The 19,872-nt window shown below is 44.2% G+C and overlaps 1 protein-coding gene across 1 annotated transcript in view; it reads right to left on the bottom strand.

Moving 5' to 3' along the window:
- col5a1 (procollagen, type V, alpha 1) overlaps nt 1-19,872 on the bottom strand; it is a 74,435-nt gene that overhangs the window by 32,625 nt on the left and 21,938 nt on the right. The window contains 10 exon segments of the mRNA XM_029444122.1: nt 1,754-1,828; nt 1,971-2,033; nt 2,542-2,583; nt 4,568-4,624; nt 5,114-5,770; nt 6,410-6,865; nt 7,406-7,492; nt 8,524-8,661; nt 18,323-18,485; nt 19,053-19,266. Coding sequence (XP_029299982.1) covers nt 1,754-1,828; nt 1,971-2,033; nt 2,542-2,583; nt 4,568-4,624; nt 5,114-5,770; nt 6,410-6,865; nt 7,406-7,492; nt 8,524-8,661; nt 18,323-18,485; nt 19,053-19,266 — 1,952 coding nt within the window.

Below are 19,872 nucleotides of genomic sequence, written 5' to 3'. Positions count from 1 at the left end.
TAAAAGACACAACACAAAAAGGTAATATAGAATGACCGCTGCAGCAAAATAAATAGTTTAGTTTAATGTATTCCCAAAAACATCTTCAATATTTCTTTACTACGGTGTCCCCATCTTGACAGTGTGCAACTGATGTCAAGCTAAGCATCAGCCTCCAGCCGTAAAAGCAGCACCATGGAAGGCTGCCTCTGCAGGCCACAGGCTTCCAATTCTACTGCCATCTGGTGGTGAGAAGCCAGCATTGCACCATAGGTGAATATCCAGGTTTGTGGTGCAACATACAGTAGGTTTGCTTTCAGGCACCTCGGGTCGGGTTACACACACACAGTCCTCAGGAGGCTGACAGTCGATTAGCTTACAGATGCACAGCAACACAGGATTTCACCATCACTGAAAGATTGTTGCTAAGAAGCAACATACAGAACAGTTGATTGAGAACATCAGGGCTGAGTCAGATTTACTGCAGCTCACACACACAACAAGCCAAATGTCTCAACAGCTACACTTCTCAAGTATTGTGCAAAGCCCACAGTTTCTTCTTCTGTCTACATTTCTGCTGAGTTTGATTAAATATTGGCCTTTCCATGTGTCATCTTAGTCACAATCAAATATCTGTGAATCTGTCTTTGATTCTTTCTTTCAGCAGCTTCTGTTTTTTTTTGCACTTCTCATCATTCCTTCTCCAAGATGAATTTCTTTAGTGACATTCCTCTGCATCAAACCTTGAACAAAATGTTCTGCAACATTAAATTGTTGACTAGCGCAGCCAGGGAGAGAGAAAAACACTCTGATGGGAACACACACAACACCAACTCATGCTGGAGCTTTCTGTCCACAGAAAAGAACGAGAAGATGCATCGTTGGACCATTTAAGCAAAAACATACGACAACGTGTGAAGATTAGCATTTTAACCGTTATGTTCCTCAGACTTTAACACTGAGCCAAAGAGTTCTCTGGTTAAAGAAGGGGGAAAACAACAATGCATGTTTCCCATTAGACTCGGAGCTCAAGGATCAGATTTCAAGCTTCGCTCTGTGCCAGTGGATTCACCAGAGCGACTGGAGTTCCTGTCCAGACAGAGCGTGCCTCATGGCTCACAGCTCTGTGGACCCTTGAAACCACAACTTCACATCTGTGCGACTAATCAGATCCAACGGCGGCAGAATCAGACACCGTCCAAGTACAAGGAAAACAACGTTAAAGAAAGGTAGACGGAGCAGGAAGTCGTTAGCTGTGCGAGTGTCGCGGTCCAATCATTGGATGAAGCTAGAGCTACAGAGAGAACCGACGGCATTGCTTTGCTTCCTGTGTAAAGCTAGACAACTTCCTGGAAGTGCAAACATGGACGAATAAGTTAAAACGATGTTTGGTAGAGAATATCTTTAAGTATATGGAGTCAAGACGAGTGAGAGGGAGCACGACAGGTGATGAGAGGGGGGGCTATCCCACTTAGTAAACACACCACAAGGGGTTGCTAAAGCCCAGATTGACATTTCAAAATATGTGTAAGCGACAGGCCAATCAAAGACGCTTTGGAAGGAAACCCCCTTCATTCCACCGCGCTGTGTAAACCACATGTCAGAGTTATTGATCAAACACAACGATGCATCATACTTGGCTTTGAACAAAACTAAACAACGATAAAAAAGACACATGGAGAACGTTTCAGTGCTTTGAAGTGGGGCAAACATGAAAACGCGGCGCTTCCTATTTTTATCTCTTTTCTTTTTTTAATAACTGTAATTTACTTACAGGCAGCATCAGGACAGTTCCAGGGGGTCCTGGCAGACCATCCGCGCCAGGAAGACCACTACGACCCGGAAGACCCTTAGTCACAAAATAACATAAACATTAGTGCACACACACACACACACACACACACACACACACACACACACACAGAAATGTGGTTTGTTTCTGTATTTGTAGAACTTTGAAAATCAGCATGACATAAACAATTTATACACACCCTCTCTCCAGAATCTCCAGAAGTGCCTGGTGGGCCAGAAGAACCTGGGGGTCCGGGGAGACCCTATGTTCAGCAACAACAACAGAAAACTCATTTTACACACATCATACATACATAACGCATCACAAAGAAACACGTTTGCTCCACTGAAAGTTCTCCCCTTTATCTGGCAAAGTGTTCCCACATGGGAGAAAGGAATGCATGAGGCAACATGGGACAGCTTGTCCAGTTGTAAATTTGTTGCGAGGAGCTCTTTATTTGTCTCTCGCTCGACGCTTGAATGGCTGGCCTCTGTGGGACTCCATCTGCAGGGTGTCAAGAGCAACTGTGTCGGAAAAAAATCTTCCTAAGTAAACAATTAAGTTCCTCAACATCTGGGCAAGTCTATATCTCTTCGGGGGACCTGTTGTGGCCGCTCCCTGAGCATCATCTTGCTTTCAGATGATATGATACGCATCATGCCAGATTCTTGCCGATACACAGCCCTCACCGGTATCAGATTGTATTTATAAAACAGAGATTACACAGAAAAGAAGAGGAGAGGAAGTAAAGCAGAGACAGATTGACTTACTGTTGGGCCTTCAGGGCCAGACGGACCCTCCACTAACATCCCCTGAAAACACACGAGCACAGAAATCATCAGTTACCACAAGAGTCCCCACGATTATCCTGTGTGTGTGTGTGTGTGTGTGTGTGTGTGTGTGTGTGTGTGTGTGTGTGTGTAGCGATCGCACAGATGCACCGACAAGCGTCAGTCTGTGTTCATTAACACATGTGGACATGAATACTTGTCCCAACACAGCTGCCTATCAGCTTAATGTACATTCCTGCCTGTCATGTCAGTTACGCTTGCAATTAATCCATGGAGGAAAGGAGAGCGAATGAGTGCAGAGCCAGGAAGGCGAAGACACCCTAAGGTGCTCTCCTACCTGGGACCAGCTGAAGAATGCAATATTTGACCACGCATGCAAAGTAAAGCCAGTTGTACACGTGTCTATGCTTTGAAATGCATTCGATGAAGTGATTGAAGTGTGTTTTGTGGTAAAGCTAAGTTCAGTTTGGAGTTTTGTTAAGACTAAATATATCCGTTAACGACTGTGACTATATCAACATGCAGTATCGTCGATGAGACTAAATGTATTTTTTGAAATGCAGTTCTATTTCCTGTGATGCAAGCGCCACATCAGCACACGATGAGCAGTCAGGAGGACTCGCAGTAACCTACTTAAGTTAAACGTAGACATCGATTGGGGAAATTGCCAGAATACATGCTGAAATGTCCGTGTGGCTTTATTAAAAAGTCAAATTGGAGCGCTATCCTAGTGTTTAAGTTAAAGTTAACGATGACAACAACAGAAAGAAGAAACAAGGTTTTACAAATGTTTAATATGATCTGATATAAGAGTTACAGTTCTCTTCTCACAGATGCATTGTTGCAGCCGTGCAGCTGCAGAGATATTATTTTGTTTGTTTGCTCTTGTGGTAACATTTTGGTTTCCTGTTTTGTTATGGAGGACAGAAACCCACACATTATCCAAATGCATTCGCATTATGGGATGTTTTTCATCAACCCCCAAGCTGTACTCTCTGAGCATTTTCATCATCAAATTACTGCAATTGATCTTTGACACTCCCCAAGTTATGCCCTTGTCTTGCCTCCAGTGTGTGTGTGTGTGTGTGTGTGGAAAGGGGGACCTCGGGGGGGAAAATAACGTGTGACTGTGCTCATGTTTGCGTGTGATACTCAGCTCATGTGCATGTTTACAAGAGAAAAGACACACTGGGTGATGGTGTGTGGTAAAGAGTCCTGAAACATGCTTACACAAATGCTTATCTAGATAGTGGACACACGCACGCGCACACACACACACACACACACACACACACACACACACACACACACACACACACACACACACACACACACACACACACACACACACACACACACACACACACACACACACACTCACATGTAAACATGAAGACACTCAGTCACAGATAGATGTATACTTAGTGGAGCTCAGTGACATTTGTTTGAAGTGAAACAGCTGTAGCTGTATTAGAAATGAGAAATGATTGATGTGTCTTATGCACCTTTGCGAACACACCAAAGGATTTGTCTTTACCTGTATGTGCTGTACATACTCTATGAATATATACATTAGCTTTGGATGTGTTCCACCTGTTTGCATTCAAACCAAGCTTAGGCTTTTTGGCAGAGAAGCAGGAAAAGTCTTTCTTACTCCCTTTTGTTCTCCTTGTGTTCCTTCCCTCCCTCCCTGTCCCCCTGTGTTTACACACTTCCCCCACTGTGTTTAGAGATTATTGAGAATCCGTGCAATGCTGTTCTGCTGGCTGTCAGACATACAGCATAAACATTTGGAGGAGCAATGCCTTGTGTGTGAGAGAGGTCTGTTCGATGAGTGTGTTTGGCTTTAGGATTCTCCTTCAGAAGTGAGGGGTGGATTGTGTTTAGATGTTGATCATACATACGTTCTGGCAAATATAAACATCCACGCATACGCCCATGTGCACACGAGCACACGCAGCCTACATCTGTTGCTCAAGTGTGTTGTTCAGATAGTGATACTCACAGGCTCAATAACAGCAGGCTCTCCCTTCATTCCCTTCTCACCACGAGCTCCGTTGACCTGAACACCAAACACACAGACACAATGAACTTCTCTCTTCAACACCCTCATCATGCGATCCCGCTCTTCTAGATCAGGGATATTCAACTTGCTTCGCCTGGGGTCCACTTTTGTCCTAAATTCCTATATAACCCATGGGTGTTTCTAGGATTTGAGGACTTTCAGGGCCTGACCTCTGTCGCAGGGTCCGGAAAATCTGTCCTTTTTTTAACAAGCTCTATCGAGTCTATTTTGATGCTTTTTCAATGGCACCTTATTTAAATTAAACATAGAGCTGGGCGATATGGAGAAAATCAAAAATCTAAATATGTTTTGACAAAATACGTCAATATTGTGACAATAATGTAGGGTTGACCATTGGTGCCTAATTAAAACCATTTTGAATAATTGTATGTTCATTGTGAATCAGAAATCTCTATCGCAGGCTGAAGTTGAGTATCACTGTTCTAGATCCCGTCTTTGCCAGTTTGTCCTTTCATTATTTTTTACCTGTTCATAATACTCATCGGTCTCAGCGGGCAGCACTTTGCGCTCTTTGTCACCATAATCGAGGTCTGCATAGACGTCATAGGAATCTAAATCCTCATAGTTTGTGAGGTGCTCCTCCTTGAACCCATCCTCCAGATCCGTGTAGTCACCGTCCCCTTCCACACCCAGTCCTGTTCCGGTGGCGATGGATCCCCCTGCGCCGGTGCCGGCGCTGGCTGATCCCCCTCCAGTGGTGGAAGATCCTCCCACAGAGGCAGAACCACCTCCGGCAGACCCACCCCCGATGGTGATGGTAGAACTGCTGCTGCTGCCTCCTCCACCACCTGCACCACCTGCACCGTGGACTGTACTGCTGCTGCTGCCTCCTCCACCACCTGCACCACCTGCACCGTGGACTGTACTGCTGCTGCTGCTGCCTCCTCCACCACCTGCACCACCTGCACCGTGGACTGTACTGCTGCTGCTGCTGCCTCCTCCACCACCTCCACCACCTGCAACGTGGACTGTACTGCTGCTGCCCTACTGCACGTGACTGCTGCCTCCTCCACCACTGACATGAACTGTACTGCTGCTGCCGTCAGCGCCTTCAACACGGGTGAAATCGCCGCCGTCGTTATAATCATATCCGTCGCTATAGTCAACTTGGGAACCGCCTACCTATAAAAACACAGATATTATTAATAAAGTTGTTTCAGTTAGAGGTTACTGATAATAAAGAGGTTACATCCTTTGTAAACAAATAACAGATGAATAAAATGCAAACATGTAGCGTAGTAGGGCTGCAACTAAGGATTATTTTCATTATTGATAAATATGCTTTCTATTATTAAATTTGTTTGCTCTATAAAATGTCAGAAAATACTGGAAATGGTGTATCTCCAATTCCTAAAGCCCAATGTGACGTCTTTAAATTGCCCGACTTACTGTCCACAACCAAAGATATTAAGTTAATTTATCTTCCATCACTCCACTTCTCTGCTAATCGTTTCTGCACTATCGTATACCAAGTTTTTTCCCAAAACTGCAAAGATGGAGATTTCTATAAAAAACATGTATTCCCTTATGGTGCCATTTTGAGATACATGCACATTGTCTTTGCTTCCCCCATGTGGATTGCTGGATTATAACATGAGGAAGGGGGCGGGGCGTTTTATGTATCCCGCTCATAAGAGCAGGTCGGCCTTGCACAGCGTATGTAACAAAGAGGGTTTAAAATGTTTTAACTGCTTATCAATACATCAATTTGACCTACAGGTCACACCAACAATAACGATTCAGTGAGTAATGTCAACATACTGGTGTCTTATCGGTGGTCATGGTTATTGAAGATCCTCCTCCGCTGGTGATGACGTGCCTTTCGATTCCGGTCCCCGTACCCATGTCAATCTTTTCCGCTGCTCCCAGATCCAGCTCGTCCCCGGTGCCAACATTGGTACTGGTGATGGTGACGCGTCGAGAGGTGTCCGTGTCGGGCGATGGTGTGGTGTCGTCGTAGTAAGTATCGTAGTTGTTGTAGCTGTCATAGCTGTCGTAAGGGCTTGTCTCCTCTCCGTAGGCTTCTCCTCCGCCAGTGGCAGTAGCCGAAGAGCCCGCCGAAGAGGCCGCCGAAGAGCCCGCTGAAGAGCCTGCTGAAGAGCCCGCCGAAGAGCTGGAGGATGAGCTGGAAGATGAGTCAGCGGATGAGCCGGTGGTCAACACTTTGCCGCTCAAAACCTCCTCCACTGTGGACCTCACTCTGTCTCCATCTGTAAGCTGTAAGGCGCAGACGACATGGTTACTTTGGTGCATTTGTAACAGGGCTGTAACGAACAGTTTAAAGTTTGAAGCTTTGAAATTCAAATTCTAAAAATCAACATTCAAAAGCTGCGCAGATTTTTCTAAAAAAATGTATTGCATGACTATTTATTGTGTTTAAAGTCAACATTTGTTGAAAAAAAAAAAAAGAAAAGATGTAATCATTTCCGTAATTCACAACATTGTTGTTGTTTTTACAAAATATTCTGCTTCAATCCATATTTGTTGGCGTTTAGCGTTTCAAAAACAACAGTTTCACTGCGGTTATAAAACTGTGTGCTCTCCCGCTTGCAGACAAAGGAAGGCGCCGCCTGTATTAACGGGGCGGTCCAGCTGCAATTCAACACCTCACATAATTACTTTTACATAACCACAATGAAAGAAAAATCTATTTGTTCCCATTTCTTTTGTGATGACATTCGGCACAGCCCTAATATTAAACCACATGATCGTAATAACATTAACACATGAAGTCCGTTATATATAATGGTGCACTACCTTCACTTCTTTTGTCTCAGCATCAGGCTTGCCATCGGCGTCCTCATAGTAAGGGTATTCGTAATAGTAGTTGTCTTCGTCTATGTTCTAAAAGAGAGAAACATCATGACACTGAGTGTGACTGAGAGACAAAGAATAACTAGCCATTATTAAAAACGTGGATATGTGTATGTATTTTATTGGCTATGAATCCAATCTTGGTGTTTTGATTGTTTTACCTTATTAAGTTTTTTTACTATTTAACTTCATATCTATTTATGTTTCACTTATTCCCAGGTTACAATTTAATTCTGCAAAACTGTAATAGATAATATGATTTCACTGAAAATAAAAAACAAACATGATTTTCAAACATGCAGTGCTCTGCTGCTGCTGGGTCTGACGTGTGTGTGTGTGTGTGTGTGTGTGTGTGCGACAGACTGGCCATCGATCAGCAGCGCACAGGAATGCTTTCTACTCGCAGAAAGAAAACCGCGTCCCGCACCTCCCTGTTGTAACTTGTTACGACTGAATGACAAATTGCTTTTCCAGTGCTTTCCTAATTATTCTGTTTCACATATTTAGAGAAAAAACAGGTCATGTCCTTGTGTACCTTGCAGGCATACTGACAGGGCCCCGGGGCAAGGAAAAGGTCGTGAGGAAAGACTTCCTGTCCATCTTTTAACACTTCTCTGACACACCTTTACTCAGCACGCAGTGTATTGGTATTCAGTGCAGGAAACGGCACGGTGCAGCGATGCAGGCTTAGGCAGGCACCACATCATTCCTGAACATTATTAACTAACTGCATAGCCTGATAACCCCATTTTTCCCAGTCAGCACTTTCCTCTGGCAGAGTGCAGTTCTCTTGGATTAGCCAAGAGGCTCTTTTCAGCACAGGATCCAACCCAGATCTTATTTGAGTATTACAGACAATTATGGATTAAGGGAAATGAACTTCCTGGAGTAAGGTCAGAACACACGGTGGTTCTGTTGCTGGTTTATACAACGTCTTGTATGCAAACATTCACCAACATGATCTCCTGTAATGGACTTCTGTTTACAAAGCTGCACTGTGAGCTCCGAGTTAAAAGGAACATGTTAGAACCATAACAACAAAGAAAGGTCTTGTTACTCACAAGTGCATCTGTGTTTATCTTTGGGTCCTGGTTCTGAGGCTGGTCTGGCACTGGCACTTCACAATCGGGGCTGTAGTGCTCACAGTAGTCATAGGCAGCGCGATGGTCTCCTACAATCAATAGCTGCTGGATGTCTCCCTGGAAACCACAAGAAACAGGAAGTTGTGAGACTCACAGGACATATGTACAAGTCATGCATGTAAATAAACAAGTAAACAATCGGCAGCGACAGAGACGCCGGTCTCACACTTGGTGACCTCTGGGGAAAAATGAAAGCATATAAACAAATCAAGATGAGGGAGAACATCTGCGTGCAGCATCATCACACGCAGGACAGGCAGTCCTACAACTGGGTCGAGGCTGACTAAAGGATGAAGAACCTGGTCCGGTCCAAGAGTGGCGTTTACATCGGAGTTGAGACCGACAGCAAACAGAGTGGAGTTACAAGAGAACATGAACAACTGACTTCATGTAGCTGCGGGCGATGACACAAACAAACACACACAACCACGAGCACACATAAACACACACACACACACATAAACACACACGTACACAAACAAAGTGGTGGGAAAAGTACTCCGATCTTTTATTTAAGTAAGAGTAGTAATACTACAGTGTACAGTCCTGCATTCAAAAGGTTAAAGGTCAAAGTAGCTAAAGTAATGAAATAAATGTAGTGGAGTGACTCACAGATCAATCAGCTGAGCCGTTTGATTTAAAGGAGTGTGTGTGTGTGTGTGTGTGTGTGTGTGTGTGTGTGTGTGTGTGTGTGTGTGTGTGTGTGTGTGTGTGTGTGTGTGTGTGTGTATGTGTGCATATACTGAGTTGAAGTGAAGGGGGGTGGAACAGTAGCAGACGTGAGAGATTTAAAGAAAGAGAGGAAGAGCCAGAGATTGATAGAGAAAAGAGCAAGACAGAACAAGAGGGGGAAAGAGAAAGGCTCAGAAGGATCCCCAGGCTACATAGGGAGCTGGGTGTGTGTGTGTGTCTGCCACATGTTTCTGTGGCCACAGAATGCATATGGCTCCAAAACGCTGTATTGTATCTATCCAAACATGTCCGATCACACTTCCAAATGCAGTGATGTCATTCCACATCAACAATGTATTTTCAGGGGATGTTTGGGAACCATGAAGCGACGCAGCTTTGGGAGCGTACCACAGAGGATGAAGTGTTTTCAATTATGTCCAATTGCTGAAAATCTGAAAGCCCTCAACATGTCTCTCAAGGTGAAATTCTCCACGGAGAGCCGTCTTCTCTGACGGACAGAAATGGATTTCATTTGTGGTCTAACCAGTGACAGTCCACTCAGGAGTCCCACTGCTACACTCAAACCACACAGAACTACTTTAATAACGCTCGCAGAACACTCCATGAGGAAGTTTCCTGCTGTATCCTTGGCTTATGTTATCAGTGGATGCAGGAAAACAAGACTAGAGTGGCCATTACACAACTGTCCCAATTATGAACTAACCAAGGAAACTTTCAAATGGCTACCTCTCAGCCATTTGTCTAAAGTCGGGATCTGTAAGGAGCCTTGACTTGGTATCAGTCTGTCTCTCCCTTATCCTGGCAAGACTGTGTAACAGCTGCGCTGAGAGGGGATGATGGGAATTCAGTGTTTGAAATGAGGTCACATTCAATAAGGAATAAGCCCTCTGTACAACAAAACAGCCCTGCAACTGCTTTCCTATTCATACGCTTCTTTCTTCATTCTCCTGCTTTCTTTCTCCCAGGGCAGCTATAAGATTGTCAGGATCGTACTCACGAGTGGTGTGATCCTAATTGTACCAAGACGAGATAATTAATCATACATCTAGGCCTTAATGAGAACATCCTCGCAGCAACTGAGCGCGAGCACCGTGGCAGAATGTGTTTAAAGATGTGCGACATGTACAAAGGGAACGAAAGAGGCATGTGGCAGAGAAAAAGTGTGCCGTTCTTGAGGCTGGAAGAGCTGATGGCTGCTTTTGATTGCGCTAACTCTATCGCCAAAGGCATGAGAGAAGGGAAAAAAGGATGAGAAGAAGCTGGAGAGGGGAATGTGAACCTGAGATGTGCTCATTCGTGTTGGACCACCACACAGTTCCAGCCGTCTGAAGTTTTATTCTGTGTTAAAAGTTCTGGACTATTAAAAAAAAGGGAGGCCAGGCACCGAGCACAAAACCAAATGCAGATGGATCGGCAGAGGAATGTCAAAAAGAAACATTTTTTTCACTTGGAGGGGCATTTTATCAACTCAAAATTGCACTTAGATAAAGTCTGGAGAAAGGTGAAAGAACAAAACGAACGCAGGCTCACTTCTGGTGCTTAGATGGATGAAGCTCCAAAAACTCTGGATCCTACATTTCCCATAATGCAACTTCATAGCATTTCTTCACTAGACCACCAGTTTTAAACTTGTAGGCTCCAGGTCCACAATTAAGACACAATTCTGTACACAAATAAATATATAGAATTATTTGCACAAATCCTCTAGATTTTAATATCATATATACGACAATGGTATTTCATCGACTCCATCACAAAATGATGCTTTCTTATTTTCTTCACTTCCCATGAACGCACACCTTCACAGTGAAACTATTGTCTAAGTCTGGATCCACCGTGACAGCCACTAAAGCTGGTTCCCATTTCCTTCCTTTGAGCTGCTCTTTCTCCACATGTCACTTGACAGATTCTGGTGCCAAATGTTATATAAGCTGCTGTTTTACAGATGTAGGGAAGCAGTAAATATTTCTATACTGTCGTCCAGCTGTATGCTAATGCCAAATTTCTCATTTTGTATTCTGACGCTGAACAGTGAACTCGCTCCAGCAGCCCATTAAAGCATGAGACACTTTCTCCATTACCATATATGGGGGCTACTTTTTTTTTAACATGTTGATGACCGCACTGCAAGAGTCAGGGATTCAGAATTTGACACACTGAACACTTAAAAAGAACAGGAAATTATAGCTTATTCCTCACTTCAAGTCACATTAACGGACGCTGATGCGTGACACACACTGAAATATATTGTAGGATGATTAATATACAACGACACAGACACACACAAGAGCCACCATTCCCACACCCAAACAGAGCACACCCTGGAATTACACAATCACACCCAAACCCCTGGGGGAACCATAAAAGACATGCAATCAGCTTTCATATTTGAGAGGGGACAGTGACATTTTTCACTCTGAAGCATCATGTGGCACATCAGAGTGATGCTTAAGGCAGAATTTTCAGACAATAACAGGGTTGCTGCTGTCAGAATCTCCCAGGACTCAGCTGAAATATGACTCTTCTCCTGGCCAATGCTCTGGTGGAAAAGTCATTGCCTGTGGCTGTGAGCGACGGCCGAGCTCCCTTCGCATACTTTGTGTTAAAGAAACTGTTGAAGCGCACACAAAGCATGCATGTGAATCCATAAGTGATTCCAGGGCTGCAGTTTACAAGATTACAAAAGCGGAACAAAGATTGATCAATAACACGTGAAATTATTCAGATTTATCTTTTCTCTCTGTGTTTTATTTACTTCAAATGTCACGTCAACTTTTTTGGCTTTCATTCCTGAACCTCACCCTGTTCGGCGCGCACACACACACACACACACACACACACACACACACACACACACACACACACACACACACACACACAGACACACACACACACACACACACACACACCCCTGTAGGATGTTCTGGTTGTGTCCAGGTGGGGGCAGGAGAGTGCTCTAGTGTGCATGAAGCCAAACATTTGTCTCCATCTGAGCCTGACCCACAATCACGCAGGGTGGAAAAAGTTCATCGTGTTCCCTCTTGGGAATTAAAAGCTATGATGCTTGGGATGGAAAGCAATATTGTTCCGGTTTCAAAATCGTCAAGACAATGGTCAGCCAAGGACGTACACGTGACAACATTAACCGCATGCATCTTCCTCTCTTTCTTATACACACACATGCTTTAAGCATGATGTGAAGGGAGCCCAACAAAGGCTTATTGTGATTAGAGTAAGGTCTTGAGGCGATGTCAGGAGACCCCCTGCTGAGCATATTAGGGGGGTTTGCACTGTCTTGGTTTGAGCAGCATAGCATGAAATAAACAGCACAAATCAATGCTCATTCAGTCTTCGTATCCCCAGGGACACCTGATTAGGGCTCTGTTTACCTTTTACGCCTCACGCAAGGCGAAGGCAACAGCTTAAAAAGGAGAAAAAGTCAAGTCTAGTTTCTCATCATTTTTCTGGGTTATATGTCAGCGAAGGAAAAATGGGTAGGAGGGGCCCCACAGAGCAGGATAAGACTCTGGGAGGTCCGAGCGCTGGCTGCATTTTAAGGCGAGCTACTTTCACAACATATTTACACAGTCACCCCTGAGCTCTGAGCCAGACCTTGGTCCCTCTGCCAGCCCACACCGGCACACTCGCAGTCCCAGCGCCTGGCCATACTCCAACCTGACCGCGAAAACCAAACACACTGCAGAGGTCATCCCTTCGAACAGAGGCCATAAATCAGCACGGACACACAAAAATGCACATAAGCAATGTCGATACACCTTTCCTACGTAGCTGTGTAAGTACATACATGCAGACATATGAGACTACAGAGAAATTCCACTCCGAATGACAGAATTAAAGCTTTACCAGACATCAAGTACATTTTCACCCACATACACTTTCCCCTCCAGACTGTAGCTAAATCCCAACGCTCAGAGCAGCTGCCAAGAGCAACAGGCCCGTCTGCCACCCGACTTCTCCACTGCACAGCACCTTAATCATTCCCGCACCTCTTCGCCGCTGTCCTGTGTTTTTGGATCCCATCTCGGCTTCTCCATCATTTCAATCCTCCGCTTCCCAGCCCCCGTCGCACTCCCTTCTGTATAAGATTTTAATTCCACGTCTCGGAGGACTATGGGCAGCCATATTCCCATTTCCCGTTCATTTGGGGTGGTGGTAACCAGAGCAGGCTCGCCTCATCTAACAGACGTAGGTTCTGAGTGTTTGGCTTGGCCATTTGCTCAAATTTACATATAAAAGTGCTGAGGGCACACTTCAGGGCTTGCTGACACAGTGAAGGAATAAGGGGGAATAAGGGGGCGAAAGACAAACATCTGACATGAGTTAAGGAAATTCTCTTAATTATCCGTGGTGGAAACTCCATCTTCTCTCGGGCTACTGAAGTCTAAATCCAGTTCCTCAGCCTGAACTGTATAGACGCAGTGTTTTCTGACAGTGAAGCATGACATAAACCTTGGACAAGATAATGCAGACAAATGTGACTACATCAATGTACTGTGAAGGGATTTAGTTGTTTTAAGGTATATAGTTGACTACAACACTATAACACAATAAACCATTCAGAAGTGACTGTAATCTGTGGTAATCCACGATCATCTGGAGCCCAACATCTGGATTACTGTGTGCCTGAATCCAGCCGGGACTGATCAAAGTTCCACTGACTTGATTTTATCTGTGGGAAAACTGCAGTTTGACAGAAAAGAACATTTGCACTCTGCACTGCAGCGAAGTACACTCAGTTGCCAGTTTATTGTGTTTAGCGTGTAACTACTACACCCTAATACACCACGCCTGCAGTAAACCTTCTACGTTATAATGTTGGCTTTTAGAAAGGTGTCGATTCGACTTTAATGTTGAATTGTATTGTGTTATACCGACAGGGGTTTCTATTGTTTCGTGTACCCCATTTCTATCAACGAGAGTAAGACCAAGAGACTTAAACTAGAAGAGCACTCTGAGAGCACAGATCTCCACCAAGGCCGTGATTCGGGTCCGCTCCAAAATGGGTTCTTCCTGAACCAAGCAGGGCATCAAGTATCCAGGTTTCCTCTAATGGGGCTCCATGAGAGAATCCATTGCACATCCGTTTACCATCCAAGGGAACCCCGTTACTGCTTTTTGACACCTAGAAGGTTTTTTTTACAACAAAAATCAAGGAGGCACATAGTGTTGAACCACTGATTAGAGCTTTACTAGAGCTACTGGGTGTAGCTAATAACAAATAATAAAACAGAAGCCCAGTCAAGACCTAGGAAACATCCATCAAACTCATTTTACTACTACATCACACACTGGGCCAAAATGGGTTTAAATCGGATTCTGAATCTGGAAAGTATTCTGTAAATATGGAAAGTGGTGTTAACTTCTCTGTACAAAGCAAAGATGTAAATGTGGAGAGATGTGAAAACAGGTTAACCTTAGATGACTGAAACATGCGAAGTGTACTGTGGCAGGAACATAAGAACAAAAGTCCTGAGGTGAAGATGAGGAAACAGGATGTGTAAAACTCATCATGCCATCACAATATTAAAGCTCTTAACGAGCATCATTTTTACTACTTTCTTTCCCGGCTCTGGTTGCATTATGGGAGCTACGCAGCTCGCTACATCCCAGCCCTATTAAAGGCCTCCCAACCCTTCGCACTGCTCCCTTTACTCTGATCACGTTGCCTTGAACACCCCCACTCATTCCATCTCTAATCTTTTGTTTCGATATATCTCAACCTCAATCCTCCTCTTCTGAAGCACAGAACGCTTTCCTACCTATCCTCCCCAATGTATCCCCCCCACCATCCCACCATCCCCCTTTGTTCAGACCATCGGCCTATCAGCGGATACCAAGGAAACCTCTGGATGATGTCATGTGGTATGGTTGCTGTTCCAAGACTGACATCAGTGGGGAGAGAGCTCCTCATTCTTTCCAGAATTTGACCCAAAGGATTTGGCTCCACTGCCCGAACCTGCTGCTCCAGCTTCCCCGCTCCTCCACACTCTCTCAACCCTGAACATCTTGTTCTCTTGTACTCTGATCCAGCTCTCTAATATGCCTTTCTGTCTTTTCTGTAACAAAAGAAACTACACAATATGATCGCCCACATTCATCCTGAACTCGGAGGCTTTAGCTCTGCTCTGACTGCGACAATGGAGGCCAGACAAGAAGTGCTGTGTTTGCACAGCTCCACCTCGACTACCTCGATTCACTGCAGGTCCCCTGTGGTCCCGTCTGAGTGAGGCCAAGTGCTCCATCTGTCCCGTTTGTGTTCCCTCAAACCCAGCGCAGCCATTTATTTCACTAAATGCTTCTTAGAACCGAGAGACGGGCACTAAATTATCTCTGGTTTTTCTTGGCACTCTCACGGGGAAACGACACGAAGAACACGGAAATCAAGGGACACATTCTGCAGATGGACAGTGTCACGCAGGCCATACAGAGATTACAATACAGTGGAAATAACCTGCAGTCAGGAAGAAGAACAACATCCCTAAAAGTCGTTAGCTGGATTTTATTAACGATACTAGTTCTTAATGACTGATTTGAACACGTACATTATAGTCATTACGAAGGAGTAATTACTATTTCATTTGCAACAGATGAGCGTTGACTACCAGGTAAAATACCTGTCTTCTTATATAATCATCACCTTAATCACCTTCGTAGTCTTTACTGGCACACGCTACAGTACTCTTATGCAAACCACCAGGGGAAGAAATAACATTATGGTACTTATAGAGGGTAGATGCTTTCTCTGTGGCCACAATAACCATGTCAGAAACCAAACCACAAACCACCTCAGCGCACAGTAAGTACTACTTGCATCCTGACTGCTGTATGTCAAGAAAAAGGCCCAGACTCCTCAGAGGGAGAAGAAACATTTCAAAAGTGTCATCGGTCCTTCCTCCTTTGTTCTAAAAACCCTTCTTAATATTGATTGACTTTGTTCTTTCTTAGCAGTCCTTCTACTATTGTGACTCTAAAAGGAAAACTTGTGAGAAAAATCTAACACATGTGTCAAACTGACAGTCCAAAAATGTTTTTGCTCTTTCTTATTATTCCCCCTTTTTACATGCTGTGAGAGTGACTGGAAACTGTAACCTCTCGAGTCATTAATTGGCCTCCCGGTGAAATCACATACGTTTTCTTCTGTTGTGTTTTCATGCTCACCACCTCTTGCTGGTAACTGACTCTGGCAAAAGTCAACACAGGATCAGACTAAACTACAGAGGGGAGAAGGGAGTGAGAGGAGGAAAGGAGCGCAGCCTGAGCATAATTTGGAAACTATGTGGCATATTTTCCATTTTCTGCACGCACTGGAGCCTGTCCTGTCTCCCAACTGGCAGACACACAGCAGGAGGGCTTTAAACATCTCACACAAAATATCTGTCTGTTCCCACGGTAACCATTGGACTGTTACCGCAGCTCTGATAGCTGGCAATAATAAAACCACAGCAGAATTACAAATGTACCAGAGAATCGCAGTCATACTGTTGGAGGAATGCACTAGTGGCCATTAGGCTTCGACTAAGTAAGTTATAATACACAGAGACAAGCGCACACTAACAACATCTGTATTCTCATTAAAAATCAACGTAATCCTCGGGATATGAAACAGTGTTGTGCTTCCCACATCTAATACTGTTCATTCATACAGTTCAGTATATGATGTCTTTCTTGAAATATGGCTTTGTTTGCAAGGCTGTGATTAATGGTTTGGAGTTAGGACGAGACGTACTGTTTCAGATTTATATCCCATCATATATCTACCTCCCCTATGGCTTGGCCGAGCAACTTCAGGGATGTTGGGGGTGAGTGATGTCATATTTCATTCTTTTTGCCCATTCTCGCTGAGCAGCAGTGAGGTTAAAGGTCAGCTGGCTCAGCATCAGTCACATCAGTCAGCCTCTGTTACTAATTATTATTGAGGGCCTCAGCCTCACAGACTAATCCCCCTTTAAACAAGCACAACTCTGACGGGACAAAGACAACACTATTCCTTGTGCCTCTCTGTGTGCGTTTTGGTGTGTGTGTGTGTGTGTGTGTGTGTGTGTCTCACAGGGGTCATGTTTAAGAGCCACAAATATCCACACAAAAGCTTGTTTAAGGCGCTATCTAAACCAACTCTTCCTCTCACTAAGTAAAAGTATGTAATGTTACAATGCACATCAGTTATCTCTGGGTATTACAAACCCCGAAAGGCTTCCTTGTTTGTAGTCAGATTAAGGTTCATCTTTCATCTCCGGCCACAAAGCGCACATAAAAAGAGTAGAAAGGAAGAAGTAAAGCTCTCATTCTAATAATGAAAACCTCTCACCGCCTGCTTGAACCTCTGGAAACCAAAAAATGTTGAGAGCCAATTCAGAAATATAACCAGAACCAGAAATATAACGGCGACTGCTCGGTGGCCACAATGAGGTGAAACTTCAAAAACGGCAACAACAGATGCAGAGAAGAAGAGCAAATGCAGTCCAGTTGGAAACAGAACATTACTCAGGGACATTATGTTTTGGGGTGGAAGATGTGGAATATATGGCACCTTAAATTAAATTTGATTTGCGATTGTGTGCATGTGTGTGAGTGGGAGGCAGACGTTGGGGGTTACACCAGCTAAATCCACACGTCTATAGAGGATGTGGATGCTACCACAATTGGGGATGACCATCATTCGCACCACAGCCACATGTGTCTATACTGTAGTTAGAATAGAGAATCTCATTTGCTTTAATCTCATTTGCTTAAGGACTTTAAATCAAAGTCAAGTTGGCCCGAGAATCGTAAAAAGGGGCTTGTATAGACTCGTTAAGTACAGTCTTGAAAATAGCAGATAACCTATAAATCATTTCACTCATCCCACTTTGGTACAATCCATTCTCACACACACACACACACACACACACACACACACACACACCTGGTAAAAAGGACACTGACTCAACACAAACTCCTAAACGGTGCAATAATAGATTAATACGATTGAAAAGATGTAGAATAGGAGTTAAAGTATAATGCCTACCTCAAAGACTTCTTCATCAAGTATTCTAGTTCCAAAAACTACAATTCCCTTGGTATCGATGATGGGGTGGGCGCTTCGGAGCAGCTTCTGGGTGGCCTTCTTTTTACAGTCCAGAATGAGGGTGATGGTCTCCTTGTGCACACTGATCGCCACTCGATGCCATCTGAAAAGGAAGGTGAAGTTAATTCACACACTTACTGGGTTACACGCTGTCCACTTACACACTGGTGGCGCATCAAGGGGAACTTTTGTGCTAGGCCTCTCGTTCAAATTCAAATATATCCCATGATGTTTTGTGGAGTGAAGTTGAATCTCATTTTGCTCTTTCTTAAAAAGGGAAACGTTGCCGATTTTATCGTTGCAATGTGGACGGGATGTGCAAATGAACGATGCTCGACTTCCCTCTGTGCTACTGGAGCCCGGAGTTCCCCTTTAAATCCTATTCTTTTTGGTGACACAAATTCTACACTGTGGCTTAAAGAGGAACATTTCAGAACACTGTGATCCATATTAAGTGTGAGGGATTAAATGTACTATTTCCCAAATGAACACTGACAAGGTTGTTAACAGATCTGGGACACCGGGGCCAGGTGCTGCTTAAAAATCCAAACCAACATCAAAGCCTAACACATCCACCTGGACTTTTATTAGAGGGGACGATGCAAAGACAAAATGCAGAGCCTAATATGTGTTTAAATTAAGTGTACTGTACAGTTGGATACTTTCTTACTTTCCGTCAGCGAGGTTGACTCCTCTGAAGAGCGGGTAGTCCTCGGGGCTGGGTTTGCCTGTGTGGTCCTCGTACAGGAACACTGGTGAGCGGCCCACTTCCAGTCCGAGCTGCTGGATGCCCTGTTCATTGTACACAGACAACAGGAAGGACTGGCTGCCCTTCTTAGGCTTCACTGTGGCCAAGATGGAAAAGTCCTCCGGGAACACATCACCTGGCAGGACGGGAGGGCGGGTTGGATAGAAAGAGAAAAGTTATGGGAGAGTTATAAGTAGCAATAACCATTTATCATTATAAGAGGAATGGAATACTATGATTGTGTTCCGGATGTTGTAACCTTATTATTATTATTTTAGGAGACAGATTGTGCTCTTCGTTGTCAAGAGGGAGTATGAGATGTATTACTTTTTACTTCTAATGGAAAGAAATGTTACCAAAATCAGACCATTTAGATTGGAAGAATGGGAAGATGGGCTTTGTGCACCGAAAGGAAACACCAGCGATGTGTGGAGTGCCCAAAATGTAACGGGATAGGATTAGTTCTGAAAGGGATGGCTGGCAGACGAGAGGCCAGTCGGAGGAAAAAAGTTAGAAGCAAAAGTGCAAAGTGGAGCATTTCCAGCGCAGCGCAGGATGAGAAGCATAATGACAAAAGCATGTGATCCTGGGAGACTGTCGAGCTATCCTCCAAACCCCTCCTTTCCGTCTCTCTCTTCTTCCACAGATGATCGATCTAACAGACACTGGGAGGCTTCAGCAGAGGTTTGGAGATGAGGAAATAGGAGTTAAAGAATGTACCGGAAAAAAGTGTTTAAGACAC

The sequence above is a fragment of the Cottoperca gobio genome, chromosome 12 (genome assembly GCF_900634415.1).
Source record: "Cottoperca gobio chromosome 12, fCotGob3.1, whole genome shotgun sequence".
In the NCBI taxonomy this organism is placed as follows: Eukaryota; Metazoa; Chordata; class Actinopteri; order Perciformes; family Bovichtidae; genus Cottoperca; species Cottoperca gobio.
Note: the sequence above shows the minus strand (reverse complement) of the source record. Positions and strands in the feature narration are given on the sequence as shown.